The sequence below is a fragment of the Eretmochelys imbricata genome, chromosome 8 (assembly GCF_965152235.1).
Source record: "Eretmochelys imbricata isolate rEreImb1 chromosome 8, rEreImb1.hap1, whole genome shotgun sequence".
Taxonomy (NCBI): domain Eukaryota; kingdom Metazoa; phylum Chordata; order Testudines; family Cheloniidae; genus Eretmochelys; species Eretmochelys imbricata.
Genome location: NC_135579.1, coordinates 28,984,693 through 29,011,564, shown reverse-complemented (window position 1 = coordinate 29,011,564; position 26,872 = coordinate 28,984,693). Strand labels below are relative to the sequence as shown.

The window sequence follows — 26,872 nt, the reverse complement described above, 5'->3', positions numbered from 1 at the left end:
TTGGCAGATGGAAACTGATCTAAAATGATGCACCTTCATTACTCCCACAAAGAACTAATGGCGTATTTCCTCAAAGACAGACATATCATATACTGGAGAAATAAAGAGTTCCACACTAACACTTGACTGGCTAAGCAGCTTTGGCCTCTCCCTTTGCCATTAAAAAAATCCCTTTAATTCTTTATTAGATTTACATGAAGGCAGGGAACGTATCCTTTATTTAAAAAGGTTTTTAATAAAATAATCGGTATTGCTCGGAGATGCTCTACTACAAGGCCTCATCTCATAGCACTTACTAGTGAACATAACACTTAGTACCATGAGGTCAATGAGACTCAGTCTGTCAGGAAGCAGGTTGCCTGGGAATTAGTGTAGGCAGGAGTGGGTCTTAGAGTCTGATTCTCTGCTCACTTACACCAGAGTAACTCCATTTACTTCACTTATTTCTTCAATTTAAATACTAAGAAAAGCCACCCATACACAAAGCTCTAAGCGTCCTAACAATTAGTTAGATTCACAACTGCAACTAATGGCCACCCACCAGCACAAATAATCATACAAATAATGAATTGACTCAGCCTCCCTCTTGATTTACTCCATTGCGAGAGGGGAATCACACTGTTAGGCCCCAAACCTCTGTTGCATCCATCTTATACTGGGCTCAGGAGAGATGGGGAACCATCAGACTATGGTCCCCAAGGGACCATACACCATCTGGGGATTGCACTGCTCTTCATATGCTGACCACTCTCCTTGTTCTACTCCTCCTCTACTCTCCATTGGGAACTATGAGGAGGATGGCACAGAGGCTGGCTATGCAAGCTGTACAACTTCTGGGGACACCTGGCTAGTACTGGTTAGTACTCACGTGGTACAAAAATGAGATTTGAATGCCTTTGAACTAGAACTCTGTTCATGGCCTGGTCTACACTGCTGCTTAAGTCGCTGTAAGTTACGTCACTCAGGGATGTGAAAAAATCACTCTGGAGCGACGTAGCTTACATTGACCTAATGTGATGTCTACTCTGCGCTGTGTCAATGGGAGATGCTCTCCCGCCGACTTACCTTCCACCTCTCGGGGAGGTGGAGTACTGAAGTTGATGGGAAAGCACTCTGCCATCGACTTATCACGTTTTCACCAGACCCACTAAATCGATGCCACTGCATCGACCGCAGCAGGGCCGATTTTGCTTGCCAGTGTAGATAAGCCCTTCGAAATGGATTTTAAGCTCTAGTTAAACTAACTAATCCATTATATAACCAGACCACCACATTGTTAATAGTCAGTCAATATAAGAAAGAGTGAATCCAGAAAAAATTATTAATGAGTTGAAAATGAGTTTTTGAGCCATTTCCAGTTCATTAGTCCCTTTGAGAACTCTGTCCAGCATTTACAAAAGCTACTGCTGTAGTTTGCCTCAACCATTTAGACCAATTACAGACCACAGGGAGAAATGCTTATGTAAAAGTTAACTTTGGGTTCATTATACTTGCATTCCACTAGAAATTCCTAATTACTGTCAGAACTTATTTGGTTTCTTTTTGAATGTATTTCATAATTGCTAACGTTTATCATATTCATAACATACAATTAGTACATAAAAATGTTACTATATTTGGTACATGAAAAACATTATGTTACACAAGAAGCACAACACAAAAAGCAAACACAGTGAAGCAAACAAACTGTATCAAATTATATGTGAAAGAGCTTTTGGTCTTACCTATGTTTAAACTCTTTATTTCTTTATAGAAAGGGAACAGAAGGAAAAAAAAGAACAAACAGTTAGCTGAAGAATAGATGGTAAAGCATACATAACATTTTGTTTTTATTTTACAAAAGGACGCAAGAGAGGAAATCTCTCTTCAGCTCTAGCCTTAGGTTGGTTTCGGGATGAAGCACACCAGGGGTGTTGTAATCACCAGATAGTTCCCTGCTATGATACCCTCCCTCAAGGCATATTTTGCAAGAAACTTTCTGGATCATTGAAATAATCACTATGTGGAAAAATGTTCGTCTTGTGTGCTGAGACAGAGGGGAAGAAGGTGGCAGTTTACCACATGGAACAGTGGGCTTAGCGGAGAGGTGTGGTTAATATACAGTGAAAGCGGCACTAGGATCACTTCTAAGAGTTGAAAGCAAACACCTTAAACTACCCAAAAGTAGTTTCCAAGAGGAATTTTTTTTTAATCTTTCGACCAATTTCTACAGCAACACATTTTTGCCCTTTGGTCCCTGTGGTAGTTGCTTAAAGCAAGTTTGACCGTAAATGCAGCCATTGATCAAGAAATTCTCTAAGCTGATCAAAGTAATTCTTTGGTTACTGCTATTTGATAACAAAGCAATAAGAGACTGAACGATGTGAACTGTGTTTTATCAATTGATGCCTAGTGTGCTGTCTAGGCACAAGGCCAAAAGGCAAGTGCCTGCTATATTCCCACATGTGAATTAATACATTTTTTGTGCCTAGTGTATGTTGTGTTTATAGAATACACGCTGAGTGGAATACCGATGATGTGCGTAACTCCTGAGCTGCAGCTTTTACAGCACAGTCAGAAGCTTGGAACTTTGCGAAGTTCATTCAGTAAATTGTGCCATCAATAACAGTCCTGGCTTTACTTCTTATTAACCAGTGATATCAGTTAATGCCTTGGGGTAATTTTATACTGCTTAGTGAAAGTGAAATATCATGCATTATACTATTCTTGTATACAATTTTACACTGGTGTAACTCCACTGACTTCCATGGAGTTACTCATCATGATTTACACTGCATATGTAAGACTAGACCATTATCTGCCACAAATGAAGGAATATTTTGGTATTAATTATGGAAATATTAGAAGCTTTAATAAAATTGTAAATATGCCAGTTTGGGATTCTGGTCTTATTCATACCTAAGGGCCCAATTCTTCCAACCCCTACTCATGTAAGTCCTACAGATTTTCGTGGGACCACTCTTCTGAGCGAGGATGTTTTCTATGAGTAACATTTGCAGGACTGGACCCAGATTCCTTTCTGAGAACACAGAGTTAAACCGACGAATGTAAGTCCTAAGACTGAATCAAGCCTGTTGTAGATTTTCAACAGTACCCAACATGAAATAGCTTCGTTGTTCACTGTTAGTAGTTGTTACAGAGGCCAAGAAAACTATACTATGGAAAACAGACTTTAATAAAAGACAAGGGTAGCCGGATAGAAGCATAAAGAAAGGATAAGCACCCTGACCTTTGCTGATGTGATTTCTTACTTTTTTGCCAGATTCTAAAGAGGCTGAGATTGATACTTGTTCACCTGCACAGCCAGAAGGGAACAGTGTTCAAGCAAGTCCTGTTGTAAATTTTGGGCCAAACATTTTCAAACTTGGAAGCCCACTGCTATGCACCTATAAAAGTGACCTGATTTTCAGAGATGCTGAGGTGACATGGAAATAAATGCTTGATATTAGGCACCTCAGTTTGAAAATGTTGGCCTTTACTTATAAACATTATAGAATCATTGAAGTGTAGGGCTGGAGCCTGGAAGGAACCTCAAGAAGTCATCAAATCCAGTCTCCTGCGCTGAGGCAGGACAAAGTAAACCCAAACCGTCCCTATTCGTCCAACCTATTCTTAAATACCTCCGAAGATGGGGATTTCACAGCATCCTTTGGAAGCTGATTACAGCTGATAACTTAACTAGCCTTATAGTTAACGTTTTCTCTAATATCTAACCTATATCTGCCTTGTTGTAGATTAAGCTGATTACTTCTTGTCCTATCTTCAGTGGACATGAAGAATATTTGATCACCGCCCTCTTTATGACAGCCCTTAAAGACTGTTATCACATCCCCCATCAGTCTTCTTTTATCAAGACTAAACATGCCCAGTTTTTTTATCCTTTTCTCATAGGTCAGGTTTGCTAAACCTATTATCATTTTTGTTGCTCTTCTCTGGACATGCTCCAATTTCTCCACATCTTTCCTAAAGCATGGTGCCCAGAATTGGACACCGTATTCCAGCTGAGGCCTCACCAGTGCTGAGTAAAACAGGACAGTTACCTCTTGTGTCTTATATACAACACTCCTGTTAATACACCTCAGAACAGTATTAGCCTATTTCACAGTTGCATCACATTGCTGACTTATATTCAATTTGTGTTTTTCTATAACCCCTAAATCCTTTTCAGCAGTACTACCACCTAGCCAGTTATTCCCTATTTTGTAGTTGTGCATTTGATTTTTTCCTTCCTAAGTGAAGTACTTTGCACTTATCTTTATTGAATTTTATTTTGTTGATTTCAGACTACTTCTCCAATTTGTCAAGGTCCTTTTGAATTCTCATTCGGTCCTCTGAACTGCTTGCAACCCCTCCCAGCTTGTGCCGAGCTATGTGTCTCAAGGCAGATTAGAGCCCAACTGAATTAAATTAATCATATAAAATGAGGAGTCATAGAGTGGAATGACGTTGTACAATGATAAATGTTCATGGTGGGTCACACAGCCACACAAACTACCTGCTCGGAACATGTACTGATCTGCTAATAGGAAGCATGGCCAGTGTTATTTCACATCTGATGGTAATAATGATAAGTCTGTTTTCTAGAATGATGTTTTAAGTGATCCCAGGGGTGAAGAGGCATTGATGTGCAGTGATCCACAAGACAGGTGTCAGGGAATTGGCTTAAGCATAGAGCGGCCTTGATTCTGACCTCACTTATGCGAATATAAATCAGGACTCACTCCACTGAAGTTAGAATCATATCAGTGGAAAACTGGTGTGAGACCAGAACTAGGTCCATCATCTCTTCCTAGTCCAATCATTTTGCTATGTTTCTCAGCCACTGAAAGCGAAGAGATTGGTTATTGGTGGCATCACATAAATAGGTTAGCTATTTGAATTCTCTCGAGGTGTTTGGCAGCTTTTTAAAGTCTACAAGAGCAGTAGTTTGATCACGTTGCATCTCTTGACAGCTGCAGAAGTACCAAGAAAGTGTTCACGTAGGTTCCAATCATATAGTTTTTCCTCACATGAGTAATTAATTTGTCTCCAGAGACTGACCAGTAAGAGTAAGGACTAGTCACATGAGTGCGGGTTTTCAGGAATGGCCCTTTCCTCTCCCATAGGGAAGAAAAAGGACAGTGAACAGAAATGGGTGAAATGGTCCACTATACACTGGTGCCTTTTCTATTTATGTGACCAAATCTTCAGCAATTGTTTGTGCACAGTGAGATAATTTTTAAGAACTATACTATCCTGATTATGCACGTGGCTCTCTGATAGCAACCTGATCTGACCAAACCTAAAGAAAGATATTTAAAAATGTGGGGAAGGGGGAAAGGAGTGGGGACAATGGCCATGAGAAAATGTTGATATCAAAAACTGTTCTGAACTCACAAGGCTTTTAAGCCCTGGCATATTGCTCTGGCTCACCAATGACAGGCAGTCAATCCCATAGTCTTGAAAACTAGGTAGGCTTTGTCTAATAGTAAAGGGAGATTGTATTAAGTGATTAACAAAAAGAGAAAACAAGTTAATTTTTTCTTTGATCATCAGTTTTTTTCTCTATTAACACTCATTGCTCTATCATCCATAGATACTGAGCTATGCTTTTCTGTGCCCCATTTTTCCATTGGAAACTTATCAGGTGGCAAGTGACAATGTTTTAGAAAATTATAAAAAGGAATGGGAAAGTCTGATTTCAGCACAGGTTACTTATGTCAAAGGGCTATGTTTGACGCCTTACCTTAATTCCAAAATACTGGTGACATTCCTAGATGGGAAGATGCGCCGAATATAGTTAAAATCCCCAACAAAGAGGCTTCCATCAATTCCCACTGCAAGTGCCACAGGGGCCAAAAGCTTGTTTCCTTCTGCAAGACCATTGCAACTTGGGCAGGAGATGCTCCTTCGGCGCCCGTTCCCCATAATACTGGTAATCACAGCTGGCTGCTGAGTTAGAAACCGATTCTCTCCACTGCCTTTATGCAATATACCTAACAGTGAAGGGAAATGGAAGTGGTTACTATGATAGTTTGGAAAGTTGGCCTTTAGAGGGCCTGCTTTTAATAATTGATGTGACACTGGTTCAGGGATGTAAGGTGAAGTGCCTTCAGTTGCATGGTCTCACAACATTATAGTGAGGAGAGGGACAGTTGCTGTTTTCAGGACAGCCTGAGCACAAGCGTTACTCAACTAGCAGTAAAGTTAAAGGTGTAATATTGGGTCGTATTAGAAGACACTACAGTCATTATGAGTCAAACCATTGTCATACATCTCTTTCTTCTCCCATCATACGGAGGTGGGTTAAAGGAAGGCCCCTGTTATAATGTCATCAACTAGAAAGCAAAACAAAGAGGCAAAGAACTGAGAGCAAAAGCAAAGAGGCAAAGAACCTGATAAGCCCCTGAGTTTCCTCTGCCTTCAGTTTATTTCTATTATTATATGGACTCTCTTGTGTCAGCTCTCCTGTCTTCTTCCTTCTTTGCTTCTCGCTCTCCTGCTCCCTCTCGCTGTCCTTCACACTCAGACAAGGACAGCAAAGGAGATGAAGGGAAGAAGAAGAAGGGGGAAAAGGAAAAAAAGTCAGAGACAAGAGTAAAATGCCTGAAGAGGCTTTCAAGGGCTAGAGGGAAAGTGTGGAAGGCAGAGGAGCAACCCCATTTCTGGGGGTGGGAGGAATGTCTGAATTGGGACTGCCAACCACCCTGAGAGATAATGTGAGTCCTGCCTCTTCTAGGGCTGCCAGGGTACCGCAGCTCCAAACAGCAGGGAAAAGCTGTCGCTAACAATGTGGTCAAATAGTATGGAAAATACCGTAGGAAACTATCAGCCACATGTTCTTTTGAAGAAAGAAAAGGAGTACTTGTGGCACCTTAGAGACTAACGAATTTATTTGAGCATGAGCTTTCGTGAGCTACAGCTCACTTCATCAGATGCATACCGTGGAAACTGCAGCAGACTTTATATATACACAGAGAATATGAAACAATACCTCCTCCCACCCCACTGTCCTGCTGGTAATAGCTTATCTAAAAGCCATTTCCAGCACAAATCCAGGTTTTCTCACCCTCCACCCCCCCACACAAATTCACTCTCCTGCTGGTGATAGCCCATCCAAAGTGACAACTCTTTACACAATGTGCATGATAATCAAGTTAGGCCATTTCCTGCACAAATCCAGGTTCTCTCACTCCCTCACCCCCCTCCAAAAACCCACCCCCATACACACACAAACTCACTCTCCTGCTGGTAATAGCTCATCCAAACTGGCCACTCTCCAAGTTTAAATCCAAGTTAAACCAGAACATCGGGGGGGGGGGGGTAGGAAAAAACAAGAGGAAATAGGCTACCTTGCATAATGACTTAGCCACTCCCAGTCTCTATTTAAGCCTAAATTAATAGTATCCAATTTGCAAATGAATTCCAATTCAGCAGTTTCTCGCTGGAGTCTGGATTTGAAGTTTTTTTGTTTTAAGATAGCGACCTTCATGTCTGTGATTGCGTGGCCAGAGAGATTGAAGTGTTCTCCGACTGGTTTATGAATGTTATAATTCTTGACATCTGATTTGTGTCCATTTATTCTTTTACGTAGAGACTGTCCAGTTTGACCAATGTACATGGCAGAGGGGCATTGCTGGCACATGATGGCATAAATCACATTGGTGGATGTGCAGGTGAACGAGCCTCTGATAGTGTGGCTGATGTTATTAGGCCCTGTGATGGTGTCCCCTGAATAGATATGTGGGCACAACTGGCAACGGGCTTTGTTGCAAGGATAAGTTCCTGGGTTAGTGGTTCTGTTGTGTGGTATGTGGTTGTTGGTGAGTATTTGCTTCAGGTTGCGGGGCTGTCTGTAGGCAAGGACTGGCCTGTCTCATGTGCCCACATATCTATTCAGGGGACACCATCACAGGGCCTAATAACATCAGCCACGCTATCAGAGGCTCGTTCACCTGCACATCCACCAATGTGATTTATGCCATCATGTGCCAGCAATGCCCCTCTGCCATGTACATTGGTCAAACTGGACAGTCTCTACGTAAAAGAATAAATGGACACAAATCAGATGTCAAGAATTATAACATTCATAAACCAGTCAGAGAACACTTCAATCTCTCTGGCCACGCAATCACAGACATGAAGGTCGCTATCTTAAAACAAAAAAACTTCAAATCCAGACTCCAGCGAGAAACTGCTGAATTGGAATTCATTTGCAAATTGGATACTATTAATTTAGGCTTAAATAGAGACTGGGAGTGGCTAAGTCATTATGCAAGGTAGCCTATTTCCTCTTGTTTTTTCCTACCCCCCCCCCCGATGTTCTGGTTTAACTTGGATTTAAACTTGGAGAGTGGCCAGTTTGGATGAGCTATTACCAGCAGGAGAGTGAGTTTGTGTGTGTATGGGGGTGGGTTTTTGGAGGGGGGTGAGGGAGTGAGAGAACCTGGATTTGTGCAGGAAATGGCCTAACTTGATTATCATGCACATTGTGTAAAGAGTTGTCACTTTGGATGGGCTATCACCAGCAGGAGAGTGAATTTGTGTGGGGGGGTGGAGGGTGAGAAAACCTGGATTTGTGCTGGAAATGGCTTTTAGATAAGCTATTACCAGCAGGACAGTGGGGTGGGAGGAGGTATTGTTTCATATTCTCTGTGTATATATAAAGTCTGCTGCAGTTTCCACGGTATGCATCTGATGAAGTGAGCTGTAGCTCACGAAAGCTCATGCTCAAATAAATTCGTTAGTCTCTAAGGTGCCACAAGTACTCCTTTTCTTTTTGCGAATACAGACTAACACGGCTGTTACTCTGAAACATGTTCTTTTGAAAATCTAATTATTATATCCTTAAGTGAAGAGGTTTGTAGCACGGCCATGAGTGCAGCTATCACCACGGACAGCTGTAACAACCATCACACCGTATGCAAGGGTGGAATGCACATGCTGGTACAATGCCACAAAGCTCAACCTGCCACATAGCATCCATGGAAGTATGTGTTAAATAAACCGACCTCACTGATTTTGAACACTACACCTAGGGTTCTTGTGCAATTAACTATTCTGCAACTTGCTCATGCAAGCAACAGAAAGAAGGTTCCCGAAAAAAGTTTGCGAGGATCACAAAAAAAGATATGCTAAAGTCTCCAACTCCCTTAGTCCTGTTGGTAAAAAATTTGAAGAACAGTAACCGTTTTAGATCTGCCTGCATAGCTATTAGCTCAAGGTACTTAAAGTCTAAGACAGAGAGAGAGAGAAACAGAAGAAGTGATGACAGGAAGAGACCAACAGAAATAACTGGAGAGAAAGAGAATAGTTAGCAACTGCATATTAAGTAGTTAATGGAGCTTTGCTTTGTTTTGCAATGCACAATTAACAATGTTATGACTGCAGAGGTTTTTGTCCTTTTTCAGACTGTGAGCTCTTAGGGCTAAGGCTATGTCTCCCTATAACTCTGTGAAGCACATGGCCCATTTTAGGTGCTTGTTATAATATAAAGAATATTAATAATTTAATTGCAGAAAAATTACACAATTACATGGATCATACACACGAAGTGGTACAGTTACAACAATAAAAATAACTTGTGTGCTGAAATCTTTGACATTTAAAGCCTCTTATTGACCCACAAATGCCACCTAAACTCTTTTTGACCAGCTTCTTGGGAATCTCTGGTGGCCTAAGACTCCTTAAAATAAGTTTTTCACAAATTGACAGAGTCAGTACTTCAGTTAGCTCATTAAACTGACATAGTCAATCATAGTAAAAACTGGCATTTACCAGAGTAACTGCTCTAACATATTAAAAAAATAGTGGCCCCATCATCTAACCCCAGACTCCACTGTCTTCTCAAGCCTGTACTTGGCTCTTCTGGAAATTATTTCACCCTGGCTAAAGACTAGTCAAGTAAATTTGATGAAAGAAACACTTAAGAAACAACTAGCTGAACCTGAGTCTACCAGAAGGTAAAAATATGGAAACACTGTTTCTATATAATTTACCCCTAGAACCCAATGAGAAGAGGGCTGAAAGTTAAAGTTACAATGAAACCTACTACCCTGTTTTCTGATGTCTTCAAAGCTGATGCAAACATTTCCACAAAGTGTCTGATTCTTGAAAATTGCTTTTACTCTCTGTGCATCTCCCTCACACCCAGTGGAAAAACACACAAAGCTCAGACCCTGTATGCCACAAGAAATTGATCAAAGTATTTCTCGTTGGCTTTTGTGTTACTAGCTAACTGTCCTGACATTTTCTGGTTCCGAGTATTGCAAGTCCCTGATACCACGGTAGGTTCAAAGGAGGTGTTTTTTTCAGGTTTGCCTGGAATAGAGTTACTGTGCAATGAACCAGAACTCTCTTCAGTTGCTAGTGCTGCAGCAACATCTTTGTGTAGCTGACTGCTTGCTGTGGCTGCAGAATGGATGTAAACATATTCACACCGAAGAACACCTAAGTTTTGCAAAATTTTCCAAAAGGACATAGTGCGGAAGCAGAGATTATTTATTGTTTTTAGAATTGACCCAGTAGGCCACGGTGGTTGGCTTTCCTCAGGTGGTGGGGTAAATGGATTTGTTTAGTCAACCTGACATCATACAACCGTTGGCTAGATAACTTGGCAGTGTTTTTTTGCAACAGATCTGTGTTATCATCAATAGGTAAGTAGGGACTTCAGAGGCCTCTTCTGATGTCACTTGGTCCCTCTGATTGCCATATCCTTGGCCTGTGTTTTAACATCTATAAAAATCATGTTTCCTGTGTCCAATTTGTATGTGATATTATGACTATAACGGGACTGGGGTCTCCCAGCTCACCAGTTCATGTCTCTCAGTTTTCCGTGGGTTTATCTTTCAGGAGGATTACAGGAGCCAAAGACAAACACAAGGAATCAGGAAAAGTCTCAGAGAACATTGGCAGAATAAGGGGAGGAAGAAAAAGGATCAGTGAAGCAGAAGGAAATGCTGGGGAATTTAAGAATGTGCTGCTCTGTGGCAGCGTAAGAAGCGATTCTTGGAAAATGACACAATTATTCTTAGAAACAAAAACAGTTCAAACTTTACAAAACTTTCCAGAAATGTAGTGAGAAAAGCAGTGGAACTGGATTTTTTACAGATGGACAGAAGTTGCTATGATGGCATGTAGTTCAGAAAACACATGGAATCAGTTAACTCACCACTCTTGACATTAAGTACATGATGTTTATCCAAAGACCAGCCCCCTAGATTTGAGGGATCTAGTTCAAAGCCTTGCAGCAGCGCTGTCCTCTTCTCCCATAAGATCAGGCTGGGGCACGTCTCATATTCAAATCCCACAGAAACTGGGGGAAAAATGGTGATGATTATTGCATAAGCAATGGACCAAAATGACTGGACAGTTTTTCAAATAGTAAAACAACTGGTTCCCAAACAGTAAGTCAACTGGTTCCCAAACACTTTCAATGAGATGGAGTGATTATGCTCTCCTCTTTCATTCCACAATATTAAACTCAGATCTTTGACTTAATTCAACCTTGAAAGTTGATTCCCTTGTACTCTGTAGGGACCTGATGACCTTTTCATTGAATAATTGGCTTTGGGAAGTGACCAGTTTGATGAGGGGAGAGTAGGAAAAATCATTAAAAATTCTAATAAAAATTCTGCTATTAAATCACAGGACAGGATTCTACTTTTAATTAGCCTGATAGTCACCACATTTATTTACTATATTTAATGGTATTTTTTTCATATGCTATATAACAGCTCATTTAAAATGGTATTATAGAAGGCAACATCTTGTATTGGCATATATATATATATATATATATATATATATATATACACACACACACACACCCATACACTACATACATTAACCTGGGATCTGTGAATTATTGGGAGAAGAGGTGCTATCGTGTGCAAGTCTTTAGAATAATGTGAAAGTGCAAGAGCAAGCAGATCTTCACAATTTTCTTTCCAGATTCACATTGCTTTAATGCGCATTTGTAAAATCCTTACATCAATTGTTTACATTTTCAGATACAACTATAAAAGTTACAAAGGTTTTTAAGGCCATTTCTTTTGTTGCTTGAGAATAAAGATCTCTAACTATGCAATTTAAAAATGGCTATAAAAGTGCTGGAATGACCCCTGTTAGAAAATACCATTTTAATCGTAAGCATACTACAATACAGGCAAGTACTAACAGTATACACTAGATTGCAAATGGACTAGAGTATGCATGCCATTCCAAAGGTTAGAATCACTTTTTACCAACCAGGATATATGGAGACCAAATTATTCCTTCTACTAAATGTGTAGATGAGGCACAATCCAAGGATAAAATTGTATAAAGAAGGCAGAATTTGCGTAGTTTGTATTTGAGCTATAGGTAAATTCTTGCAACAGTCCTTATTTCAGTATTCTTACTAAATTAGCCATTATAAGCACTACATCATCATTTGAAAGTTTTAGAGTTTGAATGTCATGACATACCTACAGCATCTGACAACCCATAAACCTTCTGACCATATGCATCAGTTTTGTCCCAGATAAATGTATATGCCAAATTAGGGGATGCCTGGAATGATTTTTGAAACAGATGCCCTTCCACTGCTACCATCAGATGAACTTTAATTAGATTCAGAGGCACAAGAGATTGGGTCATAGTGATCTTGAGCAAAGATTTGTATCCAGCAGTACGGGAACTCAGATAACAGAGCTTTATGTTAGAGCCAGGGAACTCGATTTCTTCATGAAGAACCTGGATGGAAACACAGAATAGACATATTAAACTTGCCACTGTACACTTTATTTCGAAGAGATATCTGTTTGCCCTTTACTTAAGAACTAACAACTTTCTGTGGTTGAAAATTTGTATCCTTGCCATGCTGCAGTGATACAGTTTAGGTTATGATTTCTGGATTAATAATTGTATGTCACTGTTATGTTTTCTTTTTGAAAACAGTCTGTTGGAAAAATTGTAAATAAAAACAACAGGCTTTATTGCTAGTTATATACATAGGGGCCACAAGAGGCTGCAATTATACGAACCTGCGACTTCCACTGGCAATTGGTATAAAGCAAAAGGGATGCCAAGATGGAATAAACTAGCAATAATAATAATAATACCAGTGTAGATTATTAAATAATCCCTTATCGTTTATCCCTCGGACTAGCATAAGAGAAAGCAGCTTGTGGTTAGTTGCACATACAAAGTTTTTGCAAAATTCTCTTGAAATAACCTCAGCTATAGTTAGAAATACACAGGACTTGATGAACAATGTGATAATGAGAGGCAGTAGGAGAGAGTGTAAGGTAGTCGAGAGAAATACCTGGGTGAGATAAGCCTAGCACAGCTTCTACAAGCTTCATTAGAGAAGTCTGTCTTTTAGCTCATCTGTTAGAATCAAAACACAAGGGTACCAGTTGAAGTTCAGTGAGTGGATGGTAAAACTCTGATAATTGGGTGTACCATCTCTGATGTGTGGCTATCACAGTGAGTGATTGCTTCTACATTCTTTTCACTCCCACAAATCATACCTGGGTTTCTGGTACTATGGGATTCCGACCAGGAGCATCACTGAAGAATGTTGAAAGTGGCGATGAAATGATGACTGGATCAGGACGGACAAAGCCACTTAAATCACAGCTGGGAATGGAGTTCTCCTCAGTTTTCATCACGAGCGTATCCATGGCGTAGAAGCTATTCCATGGCAGCCATACCGTCCTTTCCTGACTCATGAATGGGGCTCGCTCAAAGTGCAGCATTAGGGAAGCTCCACCATTTGCAATCAAGTCAAACCTAGGAAAATGTGGGCTTAACATAAGAGGTGACCAGATTGAATAGTTCCACAGTGATAGCATTCCCAGCAAATGGAAATTAATGATAAGATTTAACACACACATCCTGGCTTAGGCTATTCACAATGGGAAATGGAACTGTTAACTTCTAAGCTGCTGGTTGAAATTCAGACACGATCAGCAGTAACTTAGGCTATGTCTACACAGCACACTTTACAGCGGCACAACTGCGCCGCTACAGCAGGGCCGCTATATGTTATCCAGTGTAGCCATTCTTTGTCGGCAGGAGAGAGCTCTCCCACTGACAAAGCGCTGTCCACATCAGCGCTTTTCATCAGTAAAACTTTTGTTGATCAAGGGTTGGTTTTTTCACACCCCTGACCAACAAAAGTTTTACTGATGAAAGTGCAGTGTAGACATAAAGTCACTCTTACAAGTTTATTTCTTAAGTGAACAAAGGTCCATCTCTGAAAACCACTACCACCACCACCACCACCACCAGATCTGATGTTAATCAGCACCCTCGTGAACATTCTCAGCAGAAACCGCAAGAGCTTACTGAGCCTGGATACTGAATTATCTTTTCTCTCAGGATCTGTCCCCCTGGAACTGCATTGCAGTGTATGGCACTGGTAGAGAAGTGATGGGAAACTTGGGCTGTCTCCGTTCTGTGGCTCAAAGAATTTTCGTCTCCAGGACCAGTGATCTGGCACCTTTCAGAAGCACCAGAGACAACACATAATTGTTGATAGTGGAGGGGGAGGCGGGGACACAATTTAAAGTTTCTGGTGGTATGCAGCAGGGCTCAGGACAGGGCATATAAACCCTGGCAGGAATCAGGGGGCATGTGACCCCGTGTGCCCCCCCCCCACACACACATCGCCTCTAAGAAGCACTAAACATTTACTCTTATCTCCCACCCCAAATATGATTTGCACATGTATATGTGCATGCCCATTAGCCCTTGGAAATCTGTCTTCAATAAATAAAATATTCACAGATCTCTTTTGCAAGAGCTAGAAAATGGTTATTTTTTCATGTATTATATTATCTCTTGGCAATGCAATGAACTGAATTACCAGTACATGGAATAATGTAAAACAATAACATAACAGGGCCTGATTCACAATTGAGTTACTCCAGTGTTACACCAGAGTAATGCTATTGATTTCAATAGCATTTCAATAGCATTACACTGGTGTGATAATGTAGTAAAACGCTGGACTGTATGGAAATTCACATGCCCCCTGTGTTGATTAATGTCAATTATTCCAATTCAAAATTTTTGTGGACTATAGATACACATAAAACTGCAAATATTTACAGTGCATTTTCCATAGATGTTTTGTTTTAGTGCCATGTCCAATAAATTAGATAAACCATGACACTTTCATTTTTGTTTGAGCTGAACTGGTGTGCATTTCAAATCAGATGATACAAGAGGGAAAAAAGCAGTTCTTCACACAGCGGGGAATTGTCTAAGTATATTCAATTAGAATCTTTTGATTATGTTCTACCCTAAAGAAACTCTAAAGATAGTGGATCTTCAAAAAGGAAAGATAGAGGCAGAAGGGAACTTTTAACAAAATATACTGTTCTATAATGATACTTTTTTTCCAGCAGTGTGTTGGCCTGCCTCGCATTTTAAAATGAAGTATTTCTGGTCTCAGCTGGATATTGCTGTAGTCCACAAATGTTTTCATAGATACAGGGCAATTTATCTGAAAGGAAGTCTGACTACTAACACATTATTATCAAAAGTCAGCTTTTTCATATTCACTTTCCGTTAGTATTCAAAATGCTATGTGAAAAATTACTTTTGTGTTTACTTGATAGCTGTTTGGCCCAGTAGGAATTCTGTGCATGATACCACATGGTCCCACTAGATAGCACCATCTGTTAATCTGCAGAGATATTACATACTAAGTAGGTGCAGAATGAAATAACTACACTTACGTGCCATCCTGACGAGTGATGGTGTAGCCGTACTTTGGATACTTGACAAATGACACATTGACTCCAACAAGTGGAGTCCCATCTGTAGTCACTACTTGGCCTCTTATAAGAGACACAAGACTGAAAAAGAAACACAATTAACTATGTTAACTATGAAAACAAGGTTGTGGTGTTTATAAACAGACTAGGGACACTAATCTGATCTCATTTACTCCAGTGTAAATCCAATTTATTTTGTATTTACACCAAGACAACTCAGAATATTGCCCATTTATTTAATTTATTTATGTGAATACATATTGATCTGAGTTGAGTTTATATATATACTCAACTCAGATCAATATGTATTCAAATAAATTCATATTTAATCCATATAGAGAGTTCTATATTTGCTGAATGAAGATGAATGTCTTTATGTGGGTGGGTCAGCTATGATTATTGAATCATTCCTCCAGGTCTGGTAGCACTTCGATGTATAGAAAAGGAATGCCACATGACTCATTGAAGTGAGAGCTTGGAAGGTCATTCTAGCAATAAAAGATTTTTGGATACATTTTCAAAATTGCCTAAATGCCTACATCACATTTTCAAAAGAGCCTAGTTCCCATTTTCAAAAAAGACTTAGGCACTTAGGGCCATATTTTCAAAAGTATTTCAGCTTCTAAACTTGCAGATAGGAGCCTTGTGGCTTTTCCAAAGCACCCCAGTTTAGGCACTAAATTCCCATTGAAATAAAAACTAACAATATCCTTAGGTGCTTCAAAGAGTCTCAATAGGTGCCTTTCTCCATCTTTAGGAGCCTAAATATCTTTGCCACTTTGGCTCTGAGAGTTGGATTTACTTCTCAGTTCCACTGGTTTTACATTGGTACAATTCCACCGATTTCAGTGGAGCTACTCACCATTCACACCAGTGTCACTGAAAACTTAACGAGGTCTGTTTGCTTTCTGACAGTTGATTTTCCATTGGAGGATGTTCTCCCAACTTTTGAACTTTCATATTGTGTGACTATGAAATTGGATGCTATGGATCATCACTATAAACTACTGCTATTCTGGATATTTCTCTCTTTACTGTCAGTCTTTTTTTCCTACCTGTGGCACTAAGCTCTCACAGTCAACTCTCATAATCATTCCAGAAAGAACAAAGGTGGGGAGGGGATATCTGTAGTTTTCACAACTAAATTTTCCAAATTAAGGTTTGTGTAACCTCATGCAAGTGTCTGACATCTGCAAACCTTGCCCTGAATCCTGATCTCCGATACCTTGTTTTCACTCAGCAAGTAGGAAAACAATTGGGAGTTTGTTTTGAGAAAGGAATAAGTAAAAACTGAGCAGAGATTTCACTATTCAGCCCAAACTGAAAACTTTTCATTTTACCATGAAGCATTTTCAACATTTTCCACCAGCTTCAATTTGCAGCTACACAGAGAAGGCAGATAATGAAAAGCTTCATTTCTGAATTGACCCCCGCACTGGCAGGTCTGCAGCTGCTCAGCAGCCTTAACAGACTTTAGGTAATTTGGCAGACACAGATTCTTGACACCTAAGGTTCTTGGACTGAGTCCCAGTTTTAAGACTAGGGGATTAAACTGACCTGCTTTTTGCCAAAACTTGTCAAAATTCACTTGCATTTTGGGATAGGTATACTGCTTTATGTTATGTGTTATAGATCAGTTACCGAAGGGATGCAGACCTGAGGGCACATCTATCTTTATTAGCAATACCAAAGATTATTTTTAGACCTTTTTATGAACTTTAAAATGTTTTAAATGCTCTAATGTGAATTGCTAAGTGCACTCCATTGGCTATTAAACAAACGTGTTCTCATTTTTCTTTTATTCTATGCACATTGTAATATTCTCTTGATATCAAAAAAACATAACCAGTTCATGAAAAGAATCCTTTCTATTGCTTTTTAATGATTACCACAGCAAGATTTCTCGACTTTCTAGGTCAAATATTAATTTCTGAAATCAGCATACTGTAACATGATATTGACCTCAATAGAAATCCATGCATGTTGCAGACCATATAATTGGGAATACTTTGGAACAAGCCGAGTATCTTCACGTTACTGGTTTTTCTCAGATTACTTTATTAATATATCAATCAATCATGCTTTTAAAATGTTGTTGAAAAATAGCCTGCATCCCATGTAATTTTTAACAAGTCTGTTACTTCAGATTCTTCACACATGCCTTTAATGTACAGTAAATTTACAAACAAAAATATCAGCAACACATGATATAGGTTCATTTCTTTTTATGATTATCCACCTGCAATAATAATACCACAGATAACACAAGCTAACAAGTAAAGTATAGTGATTTTCCATTGATGCCATTTGAATTTTTTGTTAAATCTCTTTTGTGGGCCATTCCCTCTTAAGCATGAAAATAATTATATTCCTCAAACAATTTTCTTCCTTTTTTCACATAATAGAAGTCAAATGTGAATGCAGTACAAATTAACACGGTTGTTTTTGTTCAACAGCTTCAGACCACCACGTCTTTGTCTGTGTACCAGAATAAGCAATGAGGTGAGCATCGTTAGGGGAATTATGCTATTATTAGTTGCTCCTGCAGAGTCAACAGGCGGAGCAAAAGATATTTTGTAGGATTGTGGTGCCTATTTCCTCCCCCTTCTTCTCCTCCATTTCTTGGCAATGGAGTGGCACAAAGAGCTCAGGAAGAGAGAGATCATTATAATTCATAGGACTTCCTTCCAAAGATTAAGATAGCTTTAATGTATGTAAAATTTGGGGCCTAACCCCTTGACAGCATTTCTCTGAAGGCCATGTCAGCACTTTAAGCCCCCAGTTTCAGCATTTTGGGCTTGAACACAAACGTTTGCTTCTGTCCATAATTTGGCATCTGCAATACCAGGTTGGGGTGATATTTTCAAAAGTGCCGAAGGCACAGATCCACAAAGGTACTTAGGCACCTAAGCCCCGTGTAGTGGGGTAGCTGACCCACTCCTGGGGAACAGGGGTTAAAACAGCCAAGCTAGGCTGATTGGTGTAGCAGCCACAGCTATGGCCAGCTCAATTAGGGCCCAGCTGGTCCTGGTAAGAGGGCTGTGGGCCAGAAGCTGAGAGGAGTCTCACTCTAGCCCTGGTGTAGGTTGGCTGCCCGGGAGAAAAGGGTATCTGGAGGGGAGCAGGGCTGGGGAAAGGCCAGAGGAGTGGGGGAGCTCCAGCCTGGCAGCTCCCCAGGCTGAGGCCTTGGTAAAGGCCTATGCAGGTACTGGGGCTAGGAAGTGTAGCCCAGAGATAGTCAGAGACTGCTGAGACAGCTGGTCCAAGCACCTTGCCAATGATGAGTGGCCATTACAGACTACAGTCTGCCCCAGTGAGCGGGGGCTAGATGATGACTGGCAGTAGCCCCTGAGGCAAGGTGGGTGAGTGGGCTGGGGTTCCCCTGGGAGGGGAGACCCAGAGCGTGGGGGTACTGCTGGGGAAGAACCCCGAGGTAAAGGGCACCAGGGTCCAGGAGGGACACAGGACCAGCGGCAGGCTAGACACCAGCAGAGGGTGCTCCGAGCTGGAATTGAGCTAATTCCCAGCATAACCAGCAGGAGGTGCCGCACCAGTGAGTCTTTGCGTCACTACACCCCGTTTTCAGGCACCATTGCCATCTACAACCTCCCTGCTCAGCTGCCACCTACAGCCAGAGGTGGCTAAACTCTCTCAGCACGTGGACTGCTGCCTCACTAGGCACCTTTCCTCTGCCTATGCCTCAGAGCGATTCACCAGCTGGGGAAAGGCAGGCAGTCAGCTGCCTGAGTTGCATGTGAGGCCAATCTGGTAGGAGAGCTCAGAGGTTGCTTAGATCGACACAAAACAGCCAAGGGGAAGGATGAGGAGGAGGATGACCTCTCTTATATCCTTTAGGATACTCACCTAGGATGTGGGAGACCACTCATTCAGGTCCTGCCTCTGCCTAATGAGGGGAAGGGATTTGAACAAGGATGGGCAATCTCTCAGTTGAGAGTCCTAGCCTGTGGGCTATGGGATATTCTGAGGTGGATCTCCCTCAGTCTCTTCAATTGAAGTTGTCCCACTTCAATTAAATAATTAAATATTAATTGGGTAAGAAAGAGGTAGAATGACTCGAGAGTCAGTGGTTTGGGCACTCACCTGAGAGATGGCTGATCCCTGTTCAAATCCCTACTCCCCCTCAGGCAGAAGAGGGACTGGAATTGGGAGTGAACCATGTCCCAAGGGAGTACCCTAACCATTGGGTTATAAGGGACCTTCTGTTCCTCATCCTCCATCCACTAAGATGCTCCACATGCAAGTTAAGTAGAGGAGCATCTATCTTCTCCTATTCATGGATTGTTATGAGAGACAGGCACCTCCCTGCAGTCCAGACTTGGGTGCCCATCTCCATGAGAGGGACAGGGCTTGGCACACAACCCTCTCATCCACATTGGCTATCTTGGGTGGAAAGCTGCCTAGCATGCTGGCTTTTGTGGATTGCATTCTAAGGCACCTATCTCTCCCCATTCATTGTATCGGGGGCCTACATGCCTAACTCAGGTTTGTGGATTGCAGTGCTGTTCCTGTGATTTTCTAGGCACTTAAGAGGCACCATGATGCTCAGCATCTCAGTGCCTAAGTCCCTTAGTGGATCCAGGCCTAAGTGATTGACGAGCCTAAGTCCTATTTTCAAAAAAGACTTATTCACTTAGGAACTAAGCAGCAATTAAATACCCATGACTGGCCTGGGTCAGCTCACTGAGGCTTGCAGGGATCGGACTTGCGTGCTGTAGAATTGCTGCGTAGATGTTTGGGCTCAGGCTGGAGCCCAAGCTCTGGGACCCCATGAGGGGGGTGGGCCCAGAACTCAGTACTCCAGTCCAAGCCTGAATCTCTAGGCAACAATTTTTAGCCTACACCCCAGACCCCACAAACCCATGTCAGATGACCTGGACCAGCTGTGGCCGTACCATAGGTCTTTTATTCCAGCATAGATGTGCTTGTAGGGGCAGATTTTCAAAGGTATTTAGGTTTCTAAGACGAAGACAGACACCTAGTGGGATTTTCAAAAGACCAAAGCAGATTGACTATCAATGAGAGTTACATGCTGAACCTGTTTAGCTGCTTTTGAAAATCTCACTAAGCGCTTATCTTCATCTTAAGGTCCCTAAATACCTTTGAAAATCTGGTCCTGAGTAAGTTAAGTCCCACTGATTTTCACGTTTGAAAATTTTATCTTAGGTGACTTGCAGCAACATTTTAAAACCAAGCCTGGGATTTTCAAAGGAGCCTCATTGACTTAGAGACCCAAATTCAATCAAAATTGGGCACCTATATCCGTTGGGCACTCTTGAAAATCCCAGCCCATATCCACAAATGTACATCGTGCTATTTCTAAGTTAGAAGCTTGGAGAACAATTCGCTGGTTGCTTTTTAGCTTGTGATTTTTTAAAAACTTTTTATTTATTATGATGTTATTGTTTAGTAGGAATTGTTTTTATCATTATTAACCCCTTGTCCTCTCACTAAAATTTATGCACACAAGGCCAAATTTAATTTTCCTGACAGGAACAAAGAGGAATTGATAGTGAATGTAAGCCAAGAATGAAATTTCAGACTTCCTGAGCTTAGACATTGCAAGACCTACAGTTTGTAGCATGGGAGACTGACCACAGGCTCCTGCGCTACTGAGACACAGCGTGTGAGGAGAGTTAAAGTGGTAAAGATTTGGGATATATTTTTAGCATTAACTTTAACCCTCATTCAATTTGTCAGATTGTGTCACAGTTTCACTGTGAAACAAAATACAACTAGATATTCTAAACTGTATAAGCAAAGAGAGAGGATAAATATCTATTTCAATTTTACATTTTAAAGTCTGACCCTGACTGAAATTATGACATTTCTACTGATGTCAATGGAAGTTCTGGTTAAACTTAACTTTTGGCCTATTGACAGGATAGCTGCACTTACACTTTGTATGAGGTGCCATGGCTCAGTGGATAAGACATGGAACCGAGAGTCACAACACCTGGGCTCTTGTCAATTCAGCCACTGAACTGACCATATCCCTTCTGGATATGTCGCACAGCTTGGTTGCATTAGTTGATTTGTTTCTGCTCTTGGTCTGTTTTACTCCTTATGCACCAGTACAGCAAAAGGCCATTTTTAGTCTTATATACAGAGTTGTTTCAGAGTAACAGCCGTGTTAGTCTGTATTCGCAAAAAGAAAAGGAGGACTTGTGGCACCTTAGAGGCTCAAATAAATTGGTTAGTCTCTAAGGTGCCACAAGTACTCCTTTTCTTTTTACAGAGTTGGTCAGTTAAGGCCAACAAACATTAAATTTACAGAATTTTTCATTTTTCAGACAGGTCACTTATTAATTGCTAGGGTTTTCTATAAAAAGAAAAGGAGTACTTGTGGCACCTTGGAGACTAACAAATATATTTGAGCATAAGCTTTCATGAGCTACAGCTCACTTCATCAGATGTCACCCATTGATGTAGTATCTGAGCAGCACATAGATATAATGTAACAATGCTTTGTTTGGTACATAGGGAAATATTATCTCTACTTTACAGATGGAGAAACTGAGGTACAGATACATTTATGATTTGCCCAAGGTCACCCAGAAAGACTATGGAAGAATCAGGAATGAAAATCCAATTTCCTGATACCCAGTGCCATGCATTAGGCACAAGACCAGATGCAGCTCCCTCTTCAGCTTTGACTAGGAAGATATGAACATAATGAATTTATTCATCAATTTCTTAAAGTTTCCCTATGAAGGGCTAAAATGCAGACACAGTTGAATAATGTCTGTAAACAGGAAAACAGTTTTTTAAATCTTATACATGTTTTTTTTCAATCACATATAAATGAATGATGAATTGATTAGATTATTTATAAATAAAGAATTAGGAACTAAATGCAGAGCAGGCCCAGAGCTTAAAAGAAAAAGAAAAACTGATCTGATATGGTGGTTTTATAGTGGGTCAGCTAAAAGTAAAATGGATTTATATAATGAATAAATGATAAACCAAACCAAAGCTACCTACTTTCATTTATCTTTAAAAAATCTTAATTATTCCAAAGTTATATTTCAATATTTGTCTTATTCATACCACACAAAATACAATTGTCCTGTTAATTGAAAACTAGTATCCATTTTCTCCCGCAGTGTAAATCCTAGAGTTCTCATGAGTTAAAATTCCGAGCTACTCCTTCTCAGTATAGGGAACTTAGTGTTAGACTCTGCCAGAGTGATAGAACGCAAAGTGTAATGTTATGAAATAAAGGCAATATTAATAAATTGTGACAGAATGCCCTCAGTAGGATTGTTCCCTGAGACAGAAACAGATATAGCTGCTGAAAGTACCATTTCACATTAAAACATGAACAAAATCTCTGGGAGGGATGTTTCCATGCAGCGTATCCAGGCAGATGTAATGCAATATTTATGGCTGCTACCTGCTGTTGAAGGGATTTTCTCCTGGAATTATGTGAGTGCTGTCCTTCCCCACTAAGAGCTTGATTCGATCATAGAATGACTTCACAGCTGGAGAACCAGAGTGGCTCTGCTGTATGATGTCAAGAGGATCACGGGAACCACGGCACAGCAGGCTATTCTGACACGTAGACTGGAGGCAGCAGTCTGGATCCAAGCAGTCAGTGAGGCCATCTGAAAAGGGGGAAAATCAAAGTTCAGCCAGCTGTACTGTGCTACCAAATAATACTTAATGCACATCTTCAAAGCACTGCACACATTTTAACTGCTTAGTCCTTGCAATAGCTCAGGGAGGTGGGTTAAAAGTCATTGTACTCATTATATAGATGTGAAAGCTGAGGCTGAGATACTTTCTCAATCACCTCCATTGATTTTGATGAGGTTAACTGCTTGCTTACACTAGTGTAAGTGAGAGGAGAGAGTCAGGGCCAGCGAAGCTAAGCAACTTCTTTGAGGCCACATAGCAGCTTAGAACAGTCAAACTGAACAAAGGATAGAGAATCCAAGGAGTTCTTTCCTAACCCTTTGTGTTGCCGGGTTTTCGCTTTTGCTTGTTGGAGGATCTGCTGTGGGTTTTACTTATTTTTTTTGGAGGAGAGCGAAAGTGGGGATATTTTCATAACCCGATTAAAAGAAAAAATATATTCTCTGCCTATTTTTGCAAATTTATGAAAAAAATGGTGATGCTTCCCTTCAATTCAATTCTCTCCTTTCCCTTCCTCCACAAATTTGAATTGTTAGGCAACAGTGTGCTTGGATAAGAAGGGCTCAATCATACTGTTGTTGAGTTCAGTCAGCAAGCTCTGTATTATGTCATCCATCTCACCTGCCCTGAAGAAAATTCTAATCTACTTAGCAGCAGCAGAAATTAGAATGGAACCTTCAACTGGGAGATAGTTACCAACCACGCATCTTAGTCTGCTGAGTCAAAGTTGGCCCTACATTTAAAATACATTGTAACATAATTTTAGGCATTACCCTTTTCATTTGGTTTTCATTACCCTTTTCATTTCACTAACCTAACTGAAATGTGTAATTTTACTGCAGTTCCAGTGTAATTCAGCTATTAATGTCCAATTGTTTTAAAATATTACCTTCCTTTTAGCAAGCAAATGAGAAAGTTGCAGTTATTTACTGATGTAAAATTATGGAAACTAGCCACTCAGTTTGTAATACATTTAAGCTTGTAAAATTTCAGGTAGACTACTTTAATTTCAGAGATTCTCCCTCATATTAGAAATCTGGACATCACCTTAGGAAGCAATGAATGGCTTGGATACATACTGAATAATGTAGTCCACAATCATGCCAGTGGATTAGTTAAGACCCCATAATTATTTCCTTATAGTAAGACAGAATGAATATCCCCAAATCTTTTATCTTTTACCAAATTTTTGATATGAAAAAAGACTGACTGCATCAGGGGTAGCGGGGTCCTATTCAGAGCTTTCTGAATTTTGTAATTAGCATCTTATGTCCCATGGATTGTGCTTGAATTGAGTGATGGCAACTGCAATCAAAATGACTGCTTCTGATTTAAAAATAAAACTGCTGCGGTATGGTGGCAGTGTTTTCATTCAGCATCCATGGAAACTTCTTAAGTTAGATGAACTCCCTTGTTGTTAGAGCTATAGATTTCTTTAAGGTTAACGGCCTATTCACATTAGGAGCCCCATTTATCTTGGAGCCCCTTCCATCCTGGAGCTGGGAATTTTTTTTCTGCAATCCATTTACCACCCACTTTATATAATCAATGTGAGGCCATCATTGGGTTCAGATAATAACTCAAGACCGTTTTCCTATTGAGCTTTGAGCCTTTCTTCCTCAGCACCCTGCTCTTTCTGGGTTTGTGACACCTTCACAACCGTGAACTTAAAATTCTCTATTGTTTAGTTTGCACAGTGCTTTTATTCAGGCGACTGTCAGTCAAGAGAATCCTATCAACACATCTGAAATAGCAGAAGCAAAACATAGGATATAAATTACTCCCGTCTACACATTTACATTTACCTGCTCAAGCTAGTGCACATTTTTGCTATGCCTGTTCTTATAGGTGAGCATATGTTATGACTATAACGACCCCATCATGCAGCATGATTATGGGCTGCTGCAGCCGAACACTTTTGACGACACCGTGAACTTTAAATTGGCACACCAATCTCCCAGTGGCCTGTCAGTCATGAGAATCACATCTTTATGCCAGCAAGCCCCCTTGGATATAGTCTGACATTGCAATCTTCAGTAAATTACCCTGTCACTGCCAATCTTACAGTTATCTCGCAAACAATCAAGCAGGCAATCAAACTGTTCTGAATTGCCAGTTCAGGACCTGGGAGGCTAGAAACATCTCCATTCAATACCAGTGAGAAACATGCATATCATTCCTTTGACAATGGATGATTTTATATCTCTCTCTATCTAGAGAGATAGAGATGTGTGTGTGTACACATATACTCCCCCCCACACACATTTACATACTTACGTCCTCAAAAAGGGCAAAAGTGTGCAATAATTTAATGTAAAATTTACACCTAATCTCTTTGTCTTGGACATCATACTACTTTTTAACATTTCCTAATTTACTCCACCTCACAAGGAATTTGAGGAGAATAAAAAGCTCCTTTAAATAAACCACAGCTAAATTACAGCATTACTTGGCAGTATACAATATACATAATCTTTAATGGTAATTTAAAGGGAATTTAAACATTGCTAAACATCCCAGAAATTAACTACAACCCACTATTCTCGTCATGTTAATTTATTATGCTTATTATGTTAATTCAGATATGTTAGTAACCACATCTATGGAAGCAAGGACACTTCATTTAATTAAGATGATCATGATGGTCCCTTCTGACCTTATTTCAGAATAAAGACTGGGAATGGATGTGTCATTACACAAAGGAAAACTATTTCCCCATGTTTATTCCCCTGTTCCTCACACGTTCTTGTCAACAGCTGGAAATGGCCCACCTTGATCATCACTACAAAAGGTTTTTTTTCTCTCCTGCTGGTAATAGCTCACCTTACCTGATCACTCTTGTTACAGTGTGTATGGTAACACCCATTGTTTCATGTTCTCTGTGTATATAAAATCTCCCCTCTGTATTTTCCACTGCATGTATCTGATGAAGTGAGCTGTAGCTCACGAAAGCTTATGCTCAAATAAATTTGTTAGTCTCTAAGGTGACACAAGTACTCCTTTTCCTTCTGACCTTAAAGGCTATGCATATTTTAGATCAGTGTGAAGCTTTGTGACTGGGAGGTAACTCTAAACTTGCATTACCCAGAGAGCTAGATCTAAGTGGATCTTAGCTGTTGTGGGGGAAAAAATACAAAACCCATAAAAGTATGGGGAAAAAAGGAACAACAAAGCATCTCAAAATCTACACGTAGGCTTAATCCAATTTTCCACTGACGTCAATGGAAGTTAGATCAGGCTGAGAGTACAGCTTGATCACACAAATCTAAAATAATAAGTTTAAAAGATCTGATTTCCAATGATTTGGAGTAGCAACAGCTAGCATATTTTAGGACATCCTCCATATCAAAAATCTGGGTGCCTAAATTGAAGAATTTATAGAAAATGTATCAAAACATGATAAGACAAAACGTGCACACACTGAAAACAAACACATGTAACTGGAAAAATTCTGCTGTCATTTACAC

The 26,872-nt window shown here is 40.3% G+C and overlaps 1 protein-coding gene across 13 annotated transcripts in view; it reads right to left on the bottom strand.

Annotated features, from left to right (window-relative positions):
• The window catches only part of TENM2 (teneurin transmembrane protein 2), an 806,981-nt gene that overhangs the window by 31,602 nt on the left and 748,507 nt on the right, over nucleotides 1-26,872 (bottom strand). For 10 of the 13 annotated variants that reach the window (XM_077823698.1, XM_077823694.1, XM_077823695.1 and 7 more), the window contains 7 exons: nucleotides 23,164-23,374; nucleotides 15,711-15,830; nucleotides 13,494-13,755; nucleotides 12,447-12,714; nucleotides 11,150-11,293; nucleotides 5,726-5,975; nucleotides 1,725-1,745 (listed from right to left, as the gene is read on the bottom strand). In XM_077823698.1, the coding sequence (XP_077679824.1) occupies nucleotides 1,725-1,745; nucleotides 5,726-5,975; nucleotides 11,150-11,293; nucleotides 12,447-12,714; nucleotides 13,494-13,755; nucleotides 15,711-15,830; nucleotides 23,164-23,374 (1,276 nt within the window). The remainder of the gene's footprint in view (nucleotides 1-1,724; nucleotides 1,746-5,725; nucleotides 5,976-11,149; nucleotides 11,294-12,446; nucleotides 12,715-13,493; nucleotides 13,756-15,710; nucleotides 15,831-23,163; nucleotides 23,375-26,872) is intronic. The other 3 variants (XM_077823697.1, XM_077823696.1, XM_077823700.1) reach the window with 1 other exon arrangement.